The 20,816-nt window shown below is 35.0% G+C and overlaps 1 protein-coding gene across 2 annotated transcripts in view; it reads right to left on the reverse strand.

The window, feature by feature from the left end:
• The window catches only part of LOC107697977 (rap guanine nucleotide exchange factor 3-like), a 36,455-nt gene that overhangs the window by 6,256 nt on the left and 9,383 nt on the right, over positions 1–20,816 (reverse strand). For both annotated transcript variants that reach the window (XM_016498881.1, XM_016498882.1), the window contains 17 exons: positions 17,773–17,817; positions 10,372–10,478; positions 10,026–10,147; positions 8,617–8,797; positions 8,128–8,212; positions 7,981–8,041; positions 6,156–6,232; positions 5,868–6,014; positions 5,697–5,791; positions 4,438–4,526; positions 4,105–4,183; positions 3,799–3,949; positions 3,296–3,378; positions 2,775–2,805; positions 968–1,046; positions 657–794; positions 409–506 (listed from right to left, as the gene is read on the reverse strand). In XM_016498881.1, the coding sequence (XP_016354367.1) occupies positions 409–506; positions 657–794; positions 968–1,046; positions 2,775–2,805; positions 3,296–3,378; positions 3,799–3,949; positions 4,105–4,183; positions 4,438–4,526; positions 5,697–5,791; positions 5,868–6,014; positions 6,156–6,232; positions 7,981–8,041; positions 8,128–8,212; positions 8,617–8,797; positions 10,026–10,147; positions 10,372–10,478; positions 17,773–17,817 (1,668 nt within the window). The remainder of the gene's footprint in view (positions 1–408; positions 507–656; positions 795–967; positions 1,047–2,774; positions 2,806–3,295; positions 3,379–3,798; positions 3,950–4,104; positions 4,184–4,437; positions 4,527–5,696; positions 5,792–5,867; positions 6,015–6,155; positions 6,233–7,980; positions 8,042–8,127; positions 8,213–8,616; positions 8,798–10,025; positions 10,148–10,371; positions 10,479–17,772; positions 17,818–20,816) is intronic.

The following is a 20,816-nucleotide window of genomic DNA, read 5'->3' on the forward strand; positions in this document are numbered from 1 at the left end:
ACACACACACACACACACACGAGGAGACTCTTTAATCTGAACCATAATATTTGACCATTCTGTTAATTAACTAACTGCAGAATGTAACCTTTTATATTTGAAACTATATGACTGAAATTTGAAATTGTCTCATTCAATAATTACATGATATTTTAATCAAACTGAATAAAAAATAAATCATTAAATTAAATATATATAATTGAATATCTGCTGTGATAAGCTCATTATTTAAAGTGTTCTAAGATAAAAATCCCAAAACATTTTATAACTAGTATTGCTAAGTATTTAAATTGGCAGAACAATAAATGTCACAATTATGTATATTTATAGCGGACTTGTAGGGCTAGAATCCCTGCCATTAGGGATCTTTTACTATGAAACAGCAATAATTCTGTTGGCATCTCTCACCAGTTGGTTCACTTGGCTGGCAGAGCAGAGGAAAAGCTTCTCATTCACTCCTAAAGAGGCAGAGACCGCCGTGGTCTCCAACTTCAGCTGAACCCTGTCTGCAAGAGGCAAGCAGAAGAAACTTTGATCACATAAAACGTCTGATCAGGTAGGACATAATCTAATATTAAAGCTGTAACAGTTCTGGCACAGTCAGAAGATCTTCAGAGGAAATTCTGAACCCAAATACTCTGAATCTCATAGCTTACCTCCTGAGGAATTCATCTTGACTAGCACATAGTCTCTCTCAGGATCCACTAATGTAGTCAAGATGTCTTTCACTGAAGCATCGACCGGCAGAATCACAGTGACAGCCTTATGATCCGGTTTAAAGATCTCATACAATACTGCAAACGGACAATTGGACTATTTTAAATTTAATTAGGTACATTCCATGGTGTCTATTTTGATTAATTTGAACAATTTCACAGGGATATTATCCTTGTTTTATCTGCCCTTGGTTTCATTTCTTTGTGACACAGGTTGTTATTAAAACTCTCACAGAAGTAAAAATACAAACCTTTATCTTGAGCTTTAATCGACCGTAATTTCCCCACTGGCTCTTCGTAAGCAGAAAACCAATCAAACTTTTGGTTTAGCTGAAACAAACAAATGACCATATTGGATATTAGAGCTTGCAGGGTTTCCAAAAGGCAGTTTTCATCATGTGTAGACAGACTGGGTGTCTGAAATAAATGGACTGCATCGATGGTCTCAGGTATGATGAATTTTCTCTGTCTGCAAAAAAAGTGCACTTCTTATTCCAAGAATGTGAGGAAACCATTTTAAAACCTTTTTTTTTAGGATGCCCTCTCAGAAAAATCTGAAAAAGTTCCTACCAGTATGTTTTGCATTACTGCACTACAGTGTTTCCTACAGAGTTCTGTTCTGTTTTTGTGTGTATATTATACATATACATATACATATACAGTGGTGTGAAAAAGTGTTGGCCCCCTTCAGATGCTGTGGCATGACCTTAAAAAGGTGGTTCATGCTCGAAAACCCTGCAATGTGGCTGAATTACAACAATTCTGCATAGATGAGTTGCAAGTTATCGCAAATGCTTGATTGCAGTTGTTGCTGCCAAGGGTGGCCCAACCAGTTATTAGGTTTAGGGGGCAAACACTTTTTCACACAGGGCCATGTAGTTTTGGATTTTGTTCCCTTAATAATAAAAACCTTCATTTAAAAACTGCATGTTGTGTTCACTTGTGTTATCTTTTACTAATATTTAAATTTGTTTGATGATCTGAAACATTAAAGTGTGAAAAACATGCAAAAAAATAAGAAATCAGGAAGGGGCCAACACTTTTTCACACCACTGTACATATAAGTGATTTTAAGTGACTGGCAGGTTTACATTACACCAGTAGGTGGCAGGCTGGCGGCAAATCGTAATGATTAAACTGATTAGTTCGAGGAAGATTAATTCAGGAACGAAACAAGTGAATGGGTGAATCATTCGTTCAACCGATTCTTTCCAAACCACTTATTTATTCAACAACAAAACACCACTGTGGTGGGTTGCTGAAAGATGCAGCAACCCACCACAGTTTATATGAAGGAGAATTCATTAATTAACGATAAAACATCAATAACTTTTGTGGACTGATGCAAATTTTGCATTAGTTCGTGTTTTCAGAACAATTCAGTTCGTTAAAGAATTCAGGCTAAAAGCAAACTCGTAAAAGAACAGATCAGCTGCCGCTGCGTGTTGTTGATCCCTTAAAATGAATCGGCTCATAAGAGTCATTTGTTCATGAATCAGAGTACGCTGGTGGCGTTGAATGTTTGTTTATATGTGCTGCTTCATTTGAAATAGAAAACAATTTCTAGCCAGTATTTCGCGGCACACGGGCTTTCATTTGTAATACATTCAATACAGACTGCAAACTCACATTCACAACTAAGGTCAAATATGACATTCTTTTTTTCTTGAATTGTATCAGTGGGGAAGCCGCTGTTGGAAAGCTGTACAGGGAAAACTGTACAGGGAAAACTGTTGCACTGTACTATGTACTGTGCGTATATGTAATCGTTAGACACCTGTTCTCAAATACACAGCACACTATATAACGTTTGACTGGGTTTTATGTGACAACGGATAACACTGACCTATTTTTAGTGTACATTTCAATGCGTGTATGCCTCTCAGAACGGGATTTACTTTTCTTTAGTTCTCTTAGTTTGTCTAAAGACCTCAGAGATGTTTACTTTTCCAGCGGCCAGTCTGTTTATCATGCTGTGTCATAAAGTAAGTAGGATTTATTGGTTGGTCTCTTATCACTGCAAGTTTCCCATTAGACTAAGAAAGAAGGGCCTCTTACCTTCGTCAGAGTGTGACATCCATTCTCAGTTCTGTAAGGAGTATAATAGGGAGCAGCTATGAATGTAGGATTATGCAAAGAGGGTTGATTGCTTGTATATCAGTCTCAAGAGAAAAGGTGTGGACTTTATAAATGCAGGTCAAAGAAAGATCACTTATGGTATTTATTACTTTATGACTTCTGATTATATCATCAGTTTGATTCTGGAAATGCTTCAAAGTGTGAAGTGCAGTAACTGTGCAAACACTGGCAAAGTATCTTTGTAGGTTACCTGACTTGACTTTGAAGTACAGCTGAACAATATCCATCAGTCACATGTTCACAAAGCATAGTATAAGCAGTGTTGGGAAGGTTACTTTGGAAATGTAATAGGTTACAGATTACAAGTTACTCTATTTAAAATGTAATAGTAGTGTAACTTTTTCAATTACTTAGAGACCAGATTTTGGTCATTATGACCAAATATTTATGTGCAAATGTTTGTATGTGTACAAATGTACATTGGCAAGTGTGTTACTTACATTTTTGTCTTTCTCCTGTCCCTCAGCTGTTCTCTGAGCATGCTGGAAAGTCTCGAGTCAGCCATCACCGCTTCCCTGAATTTCTATTACAAAAATAGTGATATTTTAAATCATCTTAATTTTGCATTACATTTTAAGACAACAGCATTGACAATGCAATTAACTTATAATGTGACACATTTTTGGAGAAAAATACATACAGTATTCAAAGGAAAATATAGTAGGGTTGCACTTAAATGTATTAATTGGGATCTGATTGGATTATACATGTTAGGTTATAATAATATGACATTTATTTGTATTTTTATTATTAACATTAGACTATGCAAAATGAATATTTTTTACAGTTGCAAAAGTCAGTTTTTATTTTATTTTATTCAGTCTTTAAGGCTTAAAGTGTCCCACTTTCACCTCTAAAGTGCCATCAAAGTACTGGGTTTTCATATAATAAAACATTTGAAATGTTTTACGACTGAAGAAGTACTACAGCATTTAATTTTTACCTCTAGGAATTCAGAAGCCACAGGATTGTCCCTCAGTAGCGGACCATACAGGGCCACCCAGTGAGCCACCAGTTTCACAACCTTCTGCTTGGTGTTGAGAGCATATGCTGCCTTCTCCAGGTCTGTACCTTCTGATGGCTCCACTTGGTAGGTGCAAACACAGGTTAAGGATAAAAAAAACACTCACTTACTGTTTCAGATAGAGCTTTGAGCTCTTCAGCATAAAGACTGGTAACAAAACAAGTAAAACAGAGAGAAATATCAATATGAAGTAGAAAATCAGTAGTTCCTGTAGTGGCAGGATATTGATGCTGGAGGGCCGCACAGAGCTGACTGCAGGGCATGAAGACTGGATGTGTTAAGAGGAAGTCAGTCACACTGGGATCTGCAGATGTAAAAAACAGACTCATAAACGTCATTAACAAGGACTTGTTTTCTTTGCTGAGCTGTGTGGAGAATCCCAGAACAATCTGAATCATCTGACTGCTGGTTTTAAACACCAAATGAGCAGGAATGTTTTGGTCCGTTCTTCTGCAGTGGTACTGTACGTAACTGATCGGTTTTAAACAAACAAATACTAGATTCCTAAAGTTTTCCTATTTAAAGATTTATTTAAATGTTACACAAGTTCAGCCATACCTATAAAATCAGTGCCATTGGTTTCCAGTTTAATCATCTCCAGCATGTGTTCTAGGATCTTCTCTGGCGTTCCTGACATTACTGTGTACCTGAGAGAGGTGGATAATTCATATTCATAATTAAGTGTCCTCCATTTCCATCATTCATAACTGGTTGAATACACTTGAAATCAAGTAACAGTGATGACTAATGATTGAGCTTGCATTTCATTGTACAATAGCACTTTTGTAGGTAAATTTCCAAGGATGAATCACCTAAACTTTCACTGCAGACATTGAACGGCTTTACCTATTCTGGATATGTATTATTCAGGGCTCGTTTCACTTGGTGATTTTATATCAATGATTTATGAAGATGGATTTGAATTGGCTGATTTAATTTACTCAATATGCGTGGTAAAATGGGCTTAACACTGTGAGGAGATATTCTCATAAATGAAGTCAATGCAATTCAAATTACTAAGTAATTGCTTTTATTAACCCTAAAAAGCCTGCTGTATTATATTTGAGATGCACATTTTTAAGGCCTCTAAAATGTCAACATAATCAAGACCTTTTTTTGAAAACCTGTTGTACACAATCTACTACATGCCTTCTGTGGTAAGCATTTAAATATCTTACTAAGACATATTATTGGAAAATATCGCGTGACAATGGATATTTATATGCATTTTATGCAAGTAGTCAGCTATACTGTTCAATCTTATTGATTTATACTACAAGCTTACAATACAATACATTACAAACTGAACCAAATCAGAATTTCATCTTTTTAGCCACGTGAATATCATCAACTGCATCAACTCTGATTTTTCCTTCTTAAGTATGAGCTTGTTAATTGTCATCATATCATGCTATGTGAGCCATAAAAGCCTGATGTATTAATTACGATATTCAACAAAAAACACATATGCAAACTTTTGTTTTTAATATTTTGTCTAAAGGTTCAATAAACTTCTATTAAAAAAAGGTAAGGGTTAAATGTTAGCTGTATATTCAATTCAATTCAAATTTATTTGTATAGCGCTTTTCACAATACACATTGTTTCAAAGCAGCTTTACAGAAAATGCATGTGTCTATATTACAATTTAGAGTGAATATATTTTTTTATGCTAAAATAATTTTTATTTATTTAATTTAAACATCAAAAAATTAAATACTACTTTTTGCTGTTCTGTTTGGTTATGTTTGTTATGGTGCGGAAATTTCACTCTTGAGCTTTGATTAAATTTAGCATAAAAATTGACAAAATCATTTACTTGCTGCTGCTTGATGATCCTCCCTGATAGGTGGATAGGTGAACCAGAACGACTTGACCATGTTCCTCCAGGCGGACAGTGTTGGCCTCGACATCCTGCAATTAAATTCAGGTTAAAGACCACCATAGATACCCATCCATGCAGATCCTAGTCTATGCACACACAACCTACCTTAAGGATACGTATAAAGTCCTGCTTGTCCACCCGCAGGAAGTGGCAGTTGTCTTCTCTCAGGATGATGGTGGCAGAACGAGGGGCGTCGTTCACCAAGGCCAGCTGCCCAAAGTCATCTCCCTCATGAAGCGTGGTCACCAAGCCCTGTGTGACGCACATACACAAGATCATCTTTCCTTAAGAGGAAGCGTACAGTATGAATTATACCTTCAAACAATGTAAGTATATCTATATTTAAACTCAATGACTTCTAAAGGTCGCTCACATGAAGTTAAAGTGTTTTACCTTGCCGTGTGTGATAACATTAATAGAGCCTCTCCAGATGATATACCAGGAAGTTCCTTTGTCCCCCTGACTGAATACTGAAATAAACACAAACACGTTACATTGTTTTCTTATAGTATACACAATCTTACCATTCTTTTTTTGAGAGGGCATCAGTTTCCAAAATTACAGAATTGTATTTCCCCCGATGCAAATACCTAAACATCCTTAAACAAGATACATTTATTTGAGGTGCAAATTTAACATATGAATACTTATTTTCTGAGAAATTGAACAACGTTAAGTCAGTTTATCTGTCAGTGTAGTATGGCAGATATTTGTTCTTGTTTTAATCATAATCTCACTTAATTTTGATCAGTTTCTCAAAAAACAAGACTAATTAATTAATGTAATATAGCTTCTCGAGTAAACGTATCTTGATTTAAGAATCTTTAAACGTGCACTGGACAACAGGATAAAAATACTGATGAAGAAAATTTTGTATTTTTAAACTTTGATGTGTTGCTAATACAAGATATTTACATTTAGAGACCATATTGACATACTGTTACATTTAATTTATTTCTTAAATTTTCTGTACTTGGTCTTAAAACGTCTTAAATTTACCTTCAATAAACCTGTAGAAACCCTGTTGTAAACAACAACAATCATGCTCATGCACAACTTAATAAAAAAAAACATTTTATTTATTTAAATACCTCCCCTCTAACCACCTGCTCTATAGAGAATCAATTCCAGTTAATTTACAATAAATAAAATCAAGACTCATCCAATATTTTTTTATTTTTGAATATCCTGTTTCACTCAGCAATACATTCCATTATAGAAGAAAAATCGGTTTCATGTTTCATTTTGACATTAATTATAATAAATTAAAAAGGGCATGTCCAAGTCCATTGGATCCATTTAAAAGTCATTTAATCTTAATGTCAGAATTCAAACTGAATTTTAAAATCATAATGCAGTATTAATATGTCTGAAAAAAACATGAGATATGTGACCCTGGACCACAAAATCAGTCTTAAGTCGCTGGGGTATATTTGTAGCAATAGCCAAAAATACATTGTATGGGTCAAAATGATTGATTTTTCTTTTATGCCAAAAATCATTAGGACATTAAGTAAAGATCATGTTCCATAAATATATTTTGTAAATTTCCTACTGTAAATATATCAAAACTTAATTTTTGATTAGTAATATGCATTGCTAAGAACTTCATTTGGACAACTTTAAAGGCGATTTTCTCAATATTTTGATTTTTTTGCACCCTCAGATTCCAGATTTTCAAATAGTTGTATCTCGGCCAACATCATAACAAACCATACATCAATGGAAGGCTTATTTATTCAGCTTGTATGTATTGGTCAATTTAAAAAAAATGACCCTTATGACTGGTTTTGTGGTCCAGGGTCACATATGAGTCTGAATAAACTAAACTAATATGAGCTTATGAAACTTGACAGATTTTTAAAAGTGACTAAACTACCCTATTAGATAATCATCAGTGTCTCCTCCTACTCGTGCTATTCACTATGCATGATTGACTGCTGCATTGACGCCAGACGTGCTGTAAGTGCTTTCATTTCTTTTCTCTTTGTCTCTCAGTTTGCTGATATTAGGATGTCAATCATCCAGTTCATCACGTAACAAGGGAATTACACAATAAAATCATTTAATCATCTCATTCGCATGCTGTCTGTCTTTGGTGTCTAAGCAGGACGTTTGCTGCTCATTTTTACTCTGGCTAAGCGCAAATTCAATATTTAGCACCGTTCCTTCTTCCCGCCCACCACTAATGAAATGTCATCATTGCTTTCACACTCACAGACTGTTCCCGCCTTGGCATGGCTTTCAAAAACCAGCACTGCTGCCAGCTCCTTCCGAACCTATGGGAAAGAATGAAAGAAATGAGGGATGAATGAAGATTTGTGGCGTAAATAAACATGACTGCTGTCAGCGACTGTTGACTTACAGATGTAGACAAGTGGGCCACAGCTTTGACGTGCAGAAGTTCTTCGTAAATAACTTCTAGATCCTCTGGAGTTCTCTGGCTTGGGCTAAAACATGGACACCGATTATTCGCACATGAAGTGTGTGGGTTTTTTGATGTTAAAATTCTGTCCCAGCTTAATATCTTCAGACAACTATAACTGTCTCACAAATATAGTGCTTGTCATGTTAGACTTGATATGATATTGATTTTAAAAGAGTCTGGCATTAGTGTGTTTCTGAGCGAATGGCGATACATTACATGCATATTGGGTAGTCAATTTTTAATTAAACCGAACAATTTTAATGATACTTTTCAGCCCTGAATGAAATTGATGTTTATATTCCGCAAGCTCCTTCATCTGGTGACTCTAGCAGCATAGAAATTACTCACTTCAAGTGCTAGTACATATAAACTGTGTTTATGCTTGTTATTTTTCAGACTGTTTTGGCACAATTTTTGGTGTCTTACCATTTACGCAGTATCATAGTCAGAAGAGCATCTGGACCCATCTGGACCAGGAGCGATAAACTCTCTTGGAGTTCGTCGTCTTTGGAGTCTTTCTCGTTAGTTGTGTGATTAAGGTCAAACTCTGCCTCCATAAAGCGGTGAAACTGTGTGTCTTTGTCATGGAAGTTTAACTCCTGTTTTACTGCACATTTTGACAGAAACATTGGTTGTCAGTTAGTCAATACACTACTGGTCAAAAGTTTGGGATCAGTAAGACTTGTAATGTTTTTTAAAGAAGTCTTTTATGCTCATCAAGGCTGCATTTATTTGATCAAAAATACAGAAAAAAACAGTAATCTTGCAAAATGTTATTACAATATAAAATAATGGTTTCTATTTTTAATATCCTTTAAAATATAATTTATTTCTGTGATGCAAAGCTGAATTTCCATCAGCCATTACTCCAGTATAATGTGTCACATGATCCTTAAGAAATCATTCTAATATGCTGATTTATTATTAGAATCATCAATGTTGGCAACAGTTGTGCTGCCAAGTATTTTTTTGGAAACTGTGATACCTTTTTCAGGATTCTTTGATGAATAAAAAGTTAAAAAGAACAGCATTTATTCAAAATCAAAATATTTTCTAACAATATAAATCTTTGCTATCACTTCTTTAACACATCCTTGCTGAATAAAAGTTGTAATTTCTTTCAAAAAAAGAAAGAATAAAAATGTACTGACCCCAAACTTTTGAACAGTAGTGTATATTGTTAGAAAAGATTTCTATTTTAAATAAATGCTCTTCTTTTTAACTTTTTATTCATCAAAGAATCCTGAAAAAAAAGTATCACAGGTTCCAAAAAAATATTAAGCAGCACAACAGTTTCCAGCACTGATAATAAATCAGCGTATTAGAATGATTTCTGAAGGATCATGTGACACTTTATACTGGAGTTATGATGCTGAAAATTCAGCTTTGCATCAGAGGAATAAATTAGAATGTAATGTATATTAAAACAAAAAAAACGTTATTTTACATCATAATAATATTTCACAATATTAAATTTTTTCCTGTATTTTTGATCAAATAAATGCAGCCTTGATGAGCATAAGAAACTCCTGTAAAAAACATTACAAATCGTTCTGATCCCAAACTTTTGACCGTTAGTGTATATTCAGATATATAATATTAATAAAAAGAATTAAATAATACCATGTTTTTTTTTGGCCATGGCAAAACTTTTTTTTAGGCATGTACCATTGTAGTAAATAATGATTTAACACGAATGATGTAATTCCTCAGTATCACAGTATTACAGTCTGATACTACATCACTGTACCATAGAACGTTTTGTAAAGGGAAAGCATGCAAGAAATGAAGATAATCTTGTGTTGATATCTAAAGAAGATGTTGTTAATACTCACCATGACTCAGAATGCCCTCATCCACCAAAACTTGCCACATTCCGACTGCCTGACTCCGGGACTGGAAGCAATCATTGAGTTTCATTAGCCAGTCCACAAGTTCCTTCCCACTGCAGCACTGTCTGTGGGACAAACCAGAGAACCATTTTGCTGTCAAAAAGCAGACTGAATTTAAAGCGTTACACATTTATCTGCATGTCTCTATGGTTGAATCACGTACGTTGATTTATTTGTTTCTCCAAAGGATTCTAAGTGACTTCCTGGGAATGATTAGATGCATTTCCATCAAAGTCAGAAATATAACACGCTTTGCACAAGCACATGACAGACAGAGCGAAATATTCACCTGTAGGTCTTAAGATGGTGTTTTCTGTCTCTTATCAGGCCTGGGTTACGCTCCATCAGAGTGCTGTACACCACCCGCGCAGCCTTCAGGATCCGATCGGATAAAAACTGATGGAGAGAAACAGAACAAAAGGTAATGAACATTTTTATTGTCATTATTTTGTAAATATTTTCTAAGCTGGTCTTATTCTAATATTTGAAATGTCTTTGAATGCTGCTTAAATATGACAGGACATTAAAATTGACAACATTTTTGTTCTTAAAGTTTTAAAATGTTTGAAAAATGTTTTGACTGTGTTTTGAAAACTATTTATAGACAATGCGAAATTAAAATTGGCACCATTTAGGTTCTTAATGACTCCGAATAACTTTATAGTTATTTTAACAACGTTTACTTTTGACATTTATTCATTTAGCAGACGCTTTTATCCAAAGTGACTTCAAAATGAGGAATACAACAAGCGAATCAGCATAAAGAGGCAAATAAACACAATAAACTCATAATGCAAAGTTTCAGACATCATTTAGAATAGTATAAGCTAGAAGCACAGAATTTGTAATTAATTTTTTTAAAGTAGGATGCAGTTAAGTGCTCGCAGAAGAGATGAATTGATAGCTGTCTGTTGAACATTGTCAGGGATTCAGCATTCTGGATGAGGGTGGGAAGATCATTCCATCAGCAAGGAGCGGTGAATGAAAATGTTCTGGGAAGTGACCAGTAATATCAACCCAGTCAGCTAAACGGTCCTATCAAATCCTGATGGATATATCCCACCCTAATTATTTCCCTCTGAATATGATACATTATGCTATTTAAATGCATTGCAATTGCTGTTTCATGTTGTGTTTAAATTGGATGAAAGTTTGCTCATTTCCAAAGGAAGACTGGAAATGTTTACTCTTGTGTTTACATTCATACACAAAATTACCTTTACAAAATTATCAGCCTTATAGAAACAGTGAGTTTTTGAACAGGCGAGTGGAGGGTGAGAACCTGCCACATTTTTTCCAACACCTCCTCCGCTGAGTTGAATTTACCAAACTGAAGATCGCTACCGTTCACATTCCTCCCCCATATGGAAGCCGTTTCTCTGCTCGTCTGTTTTCCTTCTATCAACTTGCTTTGTTTTCATCCATCCCTCCCTTCCAGGACTTCTGTTTTCATTCCACGTCTCCTCCTTTCCCACTCTTCGCTCTGTTTCCCGCTCCCAAACAGACTGAGAAAACTGGAGTGTCAGAACTCGACCTTATTGATTGATGCTACAGTTTATTGAACTACTGAAGCATGCCACCGTTGTTGCTACGCAGCCTTCGTTTTTTTCTGCATGCCTGCCAAGACCAACTCAATGATCACATGGTGATAAAACTGGTTCGGCGCATTGACACACTGTTAAAAAAGCAAACATCTGTTGAAGTGGAGGCAAACATAGGATGATATAGACAAGTTGGGAGAGCAAGTATTGCATTAAAAGCTAGATATTTAAAGGGGTCATATGATGCGATTTCAAGTTTTCCTTTCTCTTTGGAGTGTTACAAGCTGTTCGTGAATAGATAAGATCCCTGAAGTTGCAAAGACTAAAGTCTCAAAACCAAAGAGATAAGATTTTCCTGCTGAAAAGGGCAGCTTAGACTGGCATCAGGTTTTAGTGCTGGTTTGCACTAACGAAAGGAGGCTTGCTAGTTAAAAATATATTTAGAAACAAAATGCTGTTTTTTTTTTTTCCCCCTGATGACACTATGCAAGTGATTGAAGTGGTTTTAGTAGAGATCACACACACACACACACACACACACACACACACACACACACAAAAAAACACAACACACACACACACACACACACAACAAAATACACCTAATTTTTACATTTATGCTTCAGAACATCAAAAGCTGCAAGTTCAAAGCCAAACGCCTCAAGCTGTTGCATGAGGCCATAACAGCACAGCAACCAAAGTAAAACTGATAACTATTTGTCGTATTTTATCCTTACCCATCTTCAAGAAACGACTAAAACACATCTGTTCCACCTTTATTTGACCCTCTAACTCTAGCACTTTCTATTGACTGCTCATGGACTGCTTTTATTGTCCTCATTTGTAAGTCGCTTTGGATAAAAGCGTCTGCTAAATGACTAAATGTAAATGTATTTGTGCATTTACTGAAGAAAATGAGAGTGGTGCTGGGCACAAAACTTGCTGTCATGATGCTAGGGTGTTGTGAGTGGTTGTCGGCCCATTGCTATGTGGTTGCTAAGGTGTTTTGTGTGATTTTTTAGCCTATTGCTTGTTGATTGCCTATTGGTCCAAATCAAAACTACATGCACTACCGGTCAAAACTTTGGGGTTGATACGATTTTTAAAATGTTTTTGAAAGAAGTATCATAAAGGCTGCATTTATTTGATCAAAAATACATTAAAAACAATAATATTGTGAAATAAATTACAAATTAAAATAATAAAAATGTTCTGATTTAAAATCACTTAAAATGTAATTTCTTCCTGTGATGGCAAAGCTGAATTTCCAGCATCATTACTCTAGTCTTCAGTGTCATATGATCCTTCAGAAATCATTTTAATATGCTGATTTAATGCTCAAGAAACATTTCTTATCAATGTTGAAAACTACAATATTTCAATATCCTATTAAAACAATTGCAATATTGCAGAGTATTTGGAATGAATAATATGTGGATTAGGACACATGCTTCTGCTCCACCCTAACTGTCTCATTCTTTAGTCTTGTGATTTTATGGAAAGTCTCAACCTTTATTTGTTTGTTCTGTTCCTCCGCAGAACAGTTTGTCCCAGGATGAGGTCTTGAACTTGAATTGCCTTAATTTCTCACACTTTATTTGTTGTGGTTGTTGCTGAGGGCAGTGGCGTGTGCCCCTTGGCCTGGTCGGTCAGTCACGGTGATGTAATTGGCTTCTGACTCGTGAGGGATAGGCTGACCCATCTTTTCAGTCCAAAGAGAGGCCAAATCTGCAGTGCTGTTCTCACATGGCCACTTCATTAAATGCTACACAAGGACAGTTCTGAACAGAACATGTGCTATTTCTCCAGTCCAAATTATCCAGGGGCAATTTCAGAGTTACAGCTACTCTTAATTAATGCCTGTTAATGTAACTCATTTGGTAATTAGTATCTAAGTAGTTTAGCCAACTAAGCAGCACAGTCCTAGTAAATGTGGTCAAGCTACACCTAGCCCGTATTCTCTGAGACACTTAAACGCTGCAGAACTCTCCATCTAGCTCACTTTACACAGTGTGTCCCCAGACACTGTGTCTGCAGACCCTGAGCATGTAAATCGCTCCCCTGTCATCTCTGCTTCATGATTCTGTCCCTGGAGATGAGGGTAGAGATGGGAACAGTAGCTGGCAGCCTATTCCCAGCATTCTAAAGTCTCCTGGGGAATAATTACTTCACTGTGGATCACTGACTTTGACAACTCTCTCGAACACTTGGGATTAGATGTATCATAGGATACCTGTGACAACAAGAAGTATGGCTACTCTTCAGTCATTCTCCATTTTACCCAGATATCAACCTTACCATTCAATTTACATATTAATGATATTTGTAAATGCCTTGAAAATGTCATAGGTCATTTTAGTGGATACACTACCATTCAAAGGTTTGGGGTCGGTAAGATTTGCAAAATGTTTTTGAAAGAAGTCTCTTATGCTCACCAAGGCTGCATTTATTTGATCAAAAATACACTGTAATAAAAAACCCTGTAATATTGTGAAATAGTATTGTAATTTAAAATAACCGTTTTCTATTTTAATATCACTTAAAATGTAATTTATTTCTGTGATGGCAAAGCTGAATTTCCAGCAGCCATTACTCCAGTCTTGTGTATAACATGATCCTTCAGAAATCATTCTAATATGCTAATTTGGTGCTAGTTTCTTATTATTATCAATGTTGAAAACAGTTGTGCTGCTTAATTTTTTTTTACATTTTTCTAAAGTTAAAAAGAACAGCATTTATTTGAAAAAGAAATATTTTGCAACAAAGTGTTTACTTGTCACCTTTGATCAATTTGCTGCCTCCTTGCTAAATGAAAGAATTAATTTCTTTAAAAAAGATTGTACTGATCCCAAACCTTTGAACGGTAGTGTATATGTTCATTGCTGTAATTTTGGACATGTTCCACTCTTGAAACTTGAAAGTGTCAAATGAGTATTCATTTTGAAGGTGTCTATTATTCATCTTACATCCCTTTTTTTGGCTTAAAAAACTTCGCTAGCTATATTTACATGTATACTTGCTTTTCTGATTCTCTCAGGTGTGTCTAAGGATCCCAGGCGAGCTCCAACCAAACTACCAGGTCATAGAACACTGCTTATGTGACGTCTCCACATGACTAAGGGTTTGTCCGGAGGGAGAGGGAGGCATTGTTTGAGAGTAGGTCAGATTGCTATACAAACAGTCACCAAAAAAAATGTAGAAAGGCAGCATGGTAGCACTTACTGTACAATATACTGTAGATATGTGATTATAAATGTCTAGTTTAGAGCTGTAGTTGGCTAGGATAAATGATGCTTTTTCCAAAATTGTGAGAATGATTTGCATTTGTAAATTATAAGATTCTATTTATAAAATATTTAAATAAATGTACTTTTTTTTTTTAAAAGTATTTTGTAATTGTAAGCTATTGTTACAAATTGTAAACCTATTATAATTATTCTAATTATAATAAAGTTTAGTTAAATAAATTGTAAAAAATAGAACATGACAAAAAATGTATAAAACAAAAATTTAAACAACTTTTTTAGATTTATTTTAGTGTGATTACTACTGTGCACCACCTGAACTACTGAAAAACAACCTTATTGTTCATCCCTGTTTGTATGAATATGAATAGCTGCTCAACAAAACAACAGAGCCTCACCCTACTGAGATTTGCAAGCTTGTAACAATACCTCAACTACAGAGTCTTGTCGGGGATGTGGTTGTGCTTCCTTTGTATACAAGTGTTAGTCACCCACATGCATAGGGTTTTGAAGCAGCAGCAGCACAGACCCGTCCTCCTCTGTTGTGTGGGGAGGAAGCAGGCTGTGTTTTCCATCTGTGGGCGATGGTAACAGCGGAGGCCGTCGTGATGGTGTGACCTTGGTGAGCTTGAGGGAAAGGCTTCATTCCGTACAATACAGAGCGAACTCACAATAGAGGTGGGCAGGAATCATATTAGAAACACTGGGGCCACTCAGGACGCATAATGGTTATGAACTTATAAAGGATATTGTTGTTAACTAAAGTATTAAAAACTATTTTGTAAATTGAAGTAAAGCTGAAATAAAGTATTAGTTTAAAACTTTATTTTAGTTATATGCCAAGGCAACATTTGTAATTTTTATTTAGTTTAAGTTGAAGCACTAAACTTACTAATCAATAAATAAACACTAAAACTGAACTTAAACAAAAACTGAAATAAAATAAATTTAACCTATATATGCTATATAGTTGCTAAGTTGTCTGGATGGTTGCTATGGTGTTGCAGTGTGGTTTCTAAGGTGTTCTTGGATATTGCTTAGAGGCCGGAATCAAAAGAAACCCACCATCAAGTCTCTGTTACATTCTAATCTTTAGATATGGCTGGATAGGGCTTTAGAAAAAACTTATTTACAAAACTCTACTTATTGCCTTAACTATGAATTATAATAATAGTGATGCTTGCCTTAAAAAACACCACTAATAATAGAAAAGATCAGAGGGCTCAGATGAAAAAGCTTTCCTCATTCTCTTTCTGCTTAGAGGAACACACTCCAGGAATCACTGTGCCCACAAAAAACACTCCAGGAGCTGAGAGCATTCCACAGATGAAATGTCCTTCCAGAGCCCTGATAAACCACATTTAAATCCTTGGCAATATTGCCTTTTCTCCCATCAGGCACTGACCAATTCTCAAATATGCAAGCTCAGATGTCTGCTTAAAACCATCTACTGAAAAACAAAAAGCTTTTCAGCTGCATTTTCTCAGGTTTTCTGACATTCCCCCCTTTGTGTTGAAGGCAAAATCGCATAAGAGAAGAACAGAAAGGTGTGTGCAAAGGAAATAGGTATTTTTGGTCAGTGTTGGGAAAAGTTATTTGTAACGCATTACAATATTGCTTTACTCCATAAAAAAGTCACTAATTGCGTTACTTAGTTACTTTTTATGGAAAGTAATGTATTATGTTACCTTTGCATTACTGGGCTTGCTTATTTGCCTTTTAACATCATTGTTTCTATACATCTATATGAAATTTTAGGAAAAACATCTAAGACAAAGTTGGTATTACATGATGCTGATACAGAGCTAGTTTAACAAGATTTTGAAGATTTACTGTACATTGAAGGTAGCCAGTACAACAACATGTTTACAGTGGCTTCCTCCCTCAGGGGCTCACATGATACTGAAGGGACATGTGTCATATGAGCAGAGAAAGTTGCACTGTAATGCTAGAACCACCTGTGGTAGTGAAATAGCTGCAAAAGAGTGATGCAATGTATATGCAATCATACTATTTCACATTCAGAAAACAAACCATTACGCATGCATTACAATCGCACAAAACATCACAAATTAACGATCAAAACACAGTGCAATCCACTTGAAATGACACTCAGATGGAATGACAGACCTGTGTTTTGAACATTATGATGTGTAATTATGGTTGTTTGTCAAAAACAACAACACAATGTGTTTAAAATGAATCTGTTTTTATGGTTTATTGCGGCCTCACCCGTTATGGAGAAATGTTGTGACATCTGGGCAAAACTACTCCACAAGATGCGTAATATTATATTTCACATGTTGTGTTTTGAGCCATATTTAGAATTTCATCAACCCTTTTATGTCCTTAACATTATTGTACAGAGCCGCCACCCTTTATAATCTCTGTGCGTGTGATGTTATAAACACATAGAGGTCAGAGGTGTCAAGATAAATGCATGCTTTCTGTTGAAGAGATGCCACACATCCCTATGAACAGTTTCACTGGAGCTCATTTGAAAGGGTAGATCACCTAAAAATGAAAATTCTGTTATCATTTACTTTCTTTTTACTGTCTAAGGTGGTTCATATGGCTTGAGCAACTTAAATTTTGGTCTCATCTTCCTAAAGTTACTTATCGTTTGACTTCAGAAGATTTGAATTCTAGTGAATGAGTTGCACGATTTGATTTTATGGTACTTATCTACTTTTCGAAGCTTCAGTCTTCATTCATTGTAAATGCATGATAAACAACCACTACATTGTTTAAACTTTGTCCTTTTGTGTTACACAGAGGAAAGTTGGTTTGGAACGATATGAGGGTGAATAAACGATGTCAAGTCATTTCATTTTTGGGTGAACAGTCCCTTTAAGGCTTGTCAACATGTACAAAACCCAACCCACTGTTCAAAGACCTTCATACCTGTTTGATGGTGTCTTGTGTGTCCTCGGCTTCTGGCAGAGGTGTCTGTGAGGAGAAAAATAGAGAGAAAGAGTTTAAAGTCCGTGTAAAGCAATATTAAATATGTGTTCTGAGTTTGTCACACCACAGAAAATTGTGTTATTAACCACACAGACAAATTTGGATGATAGAAAAAAAAAACGCCACGTAAAAAAAACAAGGTATCAAAATCTTGAAAAAATAATCGGTATTCTCTGCACTCAAATGCTGGGGGTGTGTTCGATGTCAGGGCTGAATATTGCACAGGCAAGGACCAGTCGATAAATCTAGTTTTAAAGTAAAATAGTAATAGAGATTTTACAATCAATCCTGCGACTGGCAAAATGCCATTCTTTCCATGTACAGCATCAAAACTATTAAAACACGATACAACAAAAGCACCGAGGGCTAAAGAGTGCCAGAAGACATGCCAGACTAATGCTGCCATGTGTGGCATTTGACACTATAGCACTGGACATGATCTTTGCCATCTGCCTCCCTCTCAGCAAAGACTGATGAACTGCCTTAATGTAATTAAGATTCACACAAGAATTCAAGAGGAATGTTTGGCTCTTTAAGCTTGCGGGGTGGAGGAGGGACAGACACTGTCGTTAAGAGGTTTATCCTTTGTCTTTGCAATACAATTTGCTTGACTGATTAACAAATGTGCTGAGGCTGTGCAAAACGCAAAACATTAGACAGCAGGGTAGATATGTATGGAAGCTCATTTCTGCCATGGAATTAAAAAACAAATAAATAAAAAAGGTAATTGCAATTTTTTTTAAATCTCACAATTCTGACTTTTATTATCCCAATTTGGATCTGACAATTCAGACATTTTTCCCCTCACAATTCTGAGAAAAAAAGATGTCAACTTGTAAATGCGAGTTTATTCTGTAACACTTTACAATAAGGTTCATTAGTTATCAGTAGATAACTCTATTAATTAACATGAACTAAGCATGAACAATACTTTTACAGCATTTATTGATCTTAGTTAATGTTAATTTCAACATTTACTATTAACATTACTACATTAGTTAATGCACTGTGAACAAACATGAACAAACAATGAATAACTGTATTTTCATTAACAAAGATTAATAAATACTGTTGCAAATGTATTGTTCATTGTTAGTTCATGTTACTTAATATATTAACTAATGTTAACAAATGACACCTTATTGTAAAGTGTTGCGGTTTATTCTTAGAAGAAAAATCTTTTTATAAAAGTTTTTATCTCGCAATTCTGACGTTTTTTTCTCAAAATTGGGAATTTATATCTTAAAATACTGAGGTTATGAAATGATCAGAATTGCTATAAAAAAAGTCTGAATTGTAAGACAAGAAGACACAATTACCATTTTGAGTTATTTATTTATTTATTATTATTATTCTGTGGCAGAAATGGGCTTCCATATGGGCATTATTTTACAGAAGGCAGTGATAAATATGACTAATTCGCCTTTTATGAAAATATTAAACATAATGCAAGTAAATTAAATAAAAATGTTATAATAAAATATTTGCATGTAAAATAAATATAAAAATAAAACAATTCTACACTATATATATGTTATTTTTGTTATTAATATCAAATTAAATACCTGAGATCAAAACTGTGTATTCAGCAGAACTGTGTAATATCTGTGAAATAATAAATTACTTTCAGACATATTGATAAAGTCTATTCGCATAAACAACGACACAATGAATGTGGCTATACTCTGTATAAGTCTAACAATGACATTTTCATCAAAAAAAAAATCATTTTTGAGAGAACTATTCCTTTAATGCCCATTATGTTGTTGAAAATTTAAAGGACACTAGAAAAGAGAAAGCATTCGAGTGATTTCAAGCCGCTGAACTGGACCACATACTTGAGAATAAACAGGTTGTAAGCATGCATATCTGATTGGATTCCTGCTCAAGAGGCGCTCAAAGTTTTGGTTCTCTGTCCAGCCGTTAACTAACAACAATTGACAGCAGCTCTGATCTCTGTCTGCAATCAAGAGGTAAGAAAAGCTTCACTCTCCTCTACATCTTAAAGGGGTCATATGATGCGATTTCAATTTTTCCTTTCTCTTTGGAGTGTTACAAGCCTCAAATCCAAAGAGATATTCTTTATAAAAGTTAAGAGTCAACCACGCCTACCTAAAACACACAAAATAATGTTCTTTTTAGCAACATCATATGACCCCTTTATCAGAGCATCAATGAGACTGAAGACAGAATAATGGATGAACTATGTTTAAATATTTATTGGTAAGCTGTTAACCACTGGTGATTTAGATGCCCAAATGCTTTTTAGTTATTGATTCTGCAATGAACTGACCTATAGAGGAATCTCTGGGTAATATCAAATATAATTCATCACATCATATTTCATGGTACAGGTGAATAACCAGGCCAACACAGAATCTGTGTGCCAAAGAATTCCTGTCACTCACAACGCAATACACAGTTTCCATTTAAGTTTCTTAATTATTTTAGCAAAGCAATATAATTTTTGCTTTCAGCTACATTTTAAAAAATAAAGGTTCCAAAAGTTTTTTTTTTTTGCAGTGCCATAGAAGTGCTATTTTGGTTTTGCCAAAGAATCTTTCAGTGAACAGTTCTTAAAAGATTTTTTTTTCTTTTAGTGTGAAAAACATTTAAAAAATCTAAAGAAGCTTTTCCACTATATAGCACCTTTTGTGCAACAGAAAGATTCCATGGATGTTAAAGGTTCTTCATGGAACCATAGATTCCAATAAAGAACCTTTATCTTTAAGAGTGAATCAGCAAGTAGTACTGCTCTGTTTAAAACATTTTATTATGTTTAAATCCATTCTGCATACTGTCACCCAAAATTGCAGAAATGCTAAAAAGTCTGCTGATGACTCACTGTTGCATGTGTTCAGTATTTTAGAGAAAAATAATCTCTACAGACAATTTATTTAACTCTGGTTATGCCCAAAACCATGACATATTTGGAAAGAACCAATGCAAGTACATAAAAAAAAAAAAATAATAATTTCAATGAA

This window comes from Sinocyclocheilus anshuiensis, unplaced genomic scaffold (assembly GCF_001515605.1).
Source record: "Sinocyclocheilus anshuiensis isolate Anshui unplaced genomic scaffold, SAMN03320099.WGS_v1.1 scaffold78, whole genome shotgun sequence".
Taxonomy (NCBI): domain Eukaryota; kingdom Metazoa; phylum Chordata; class Actinopteri; order Cypriniformes; family Cyprinidae; genus Sinocyclocheilus; species Sinocyclocheilus anshuiensis.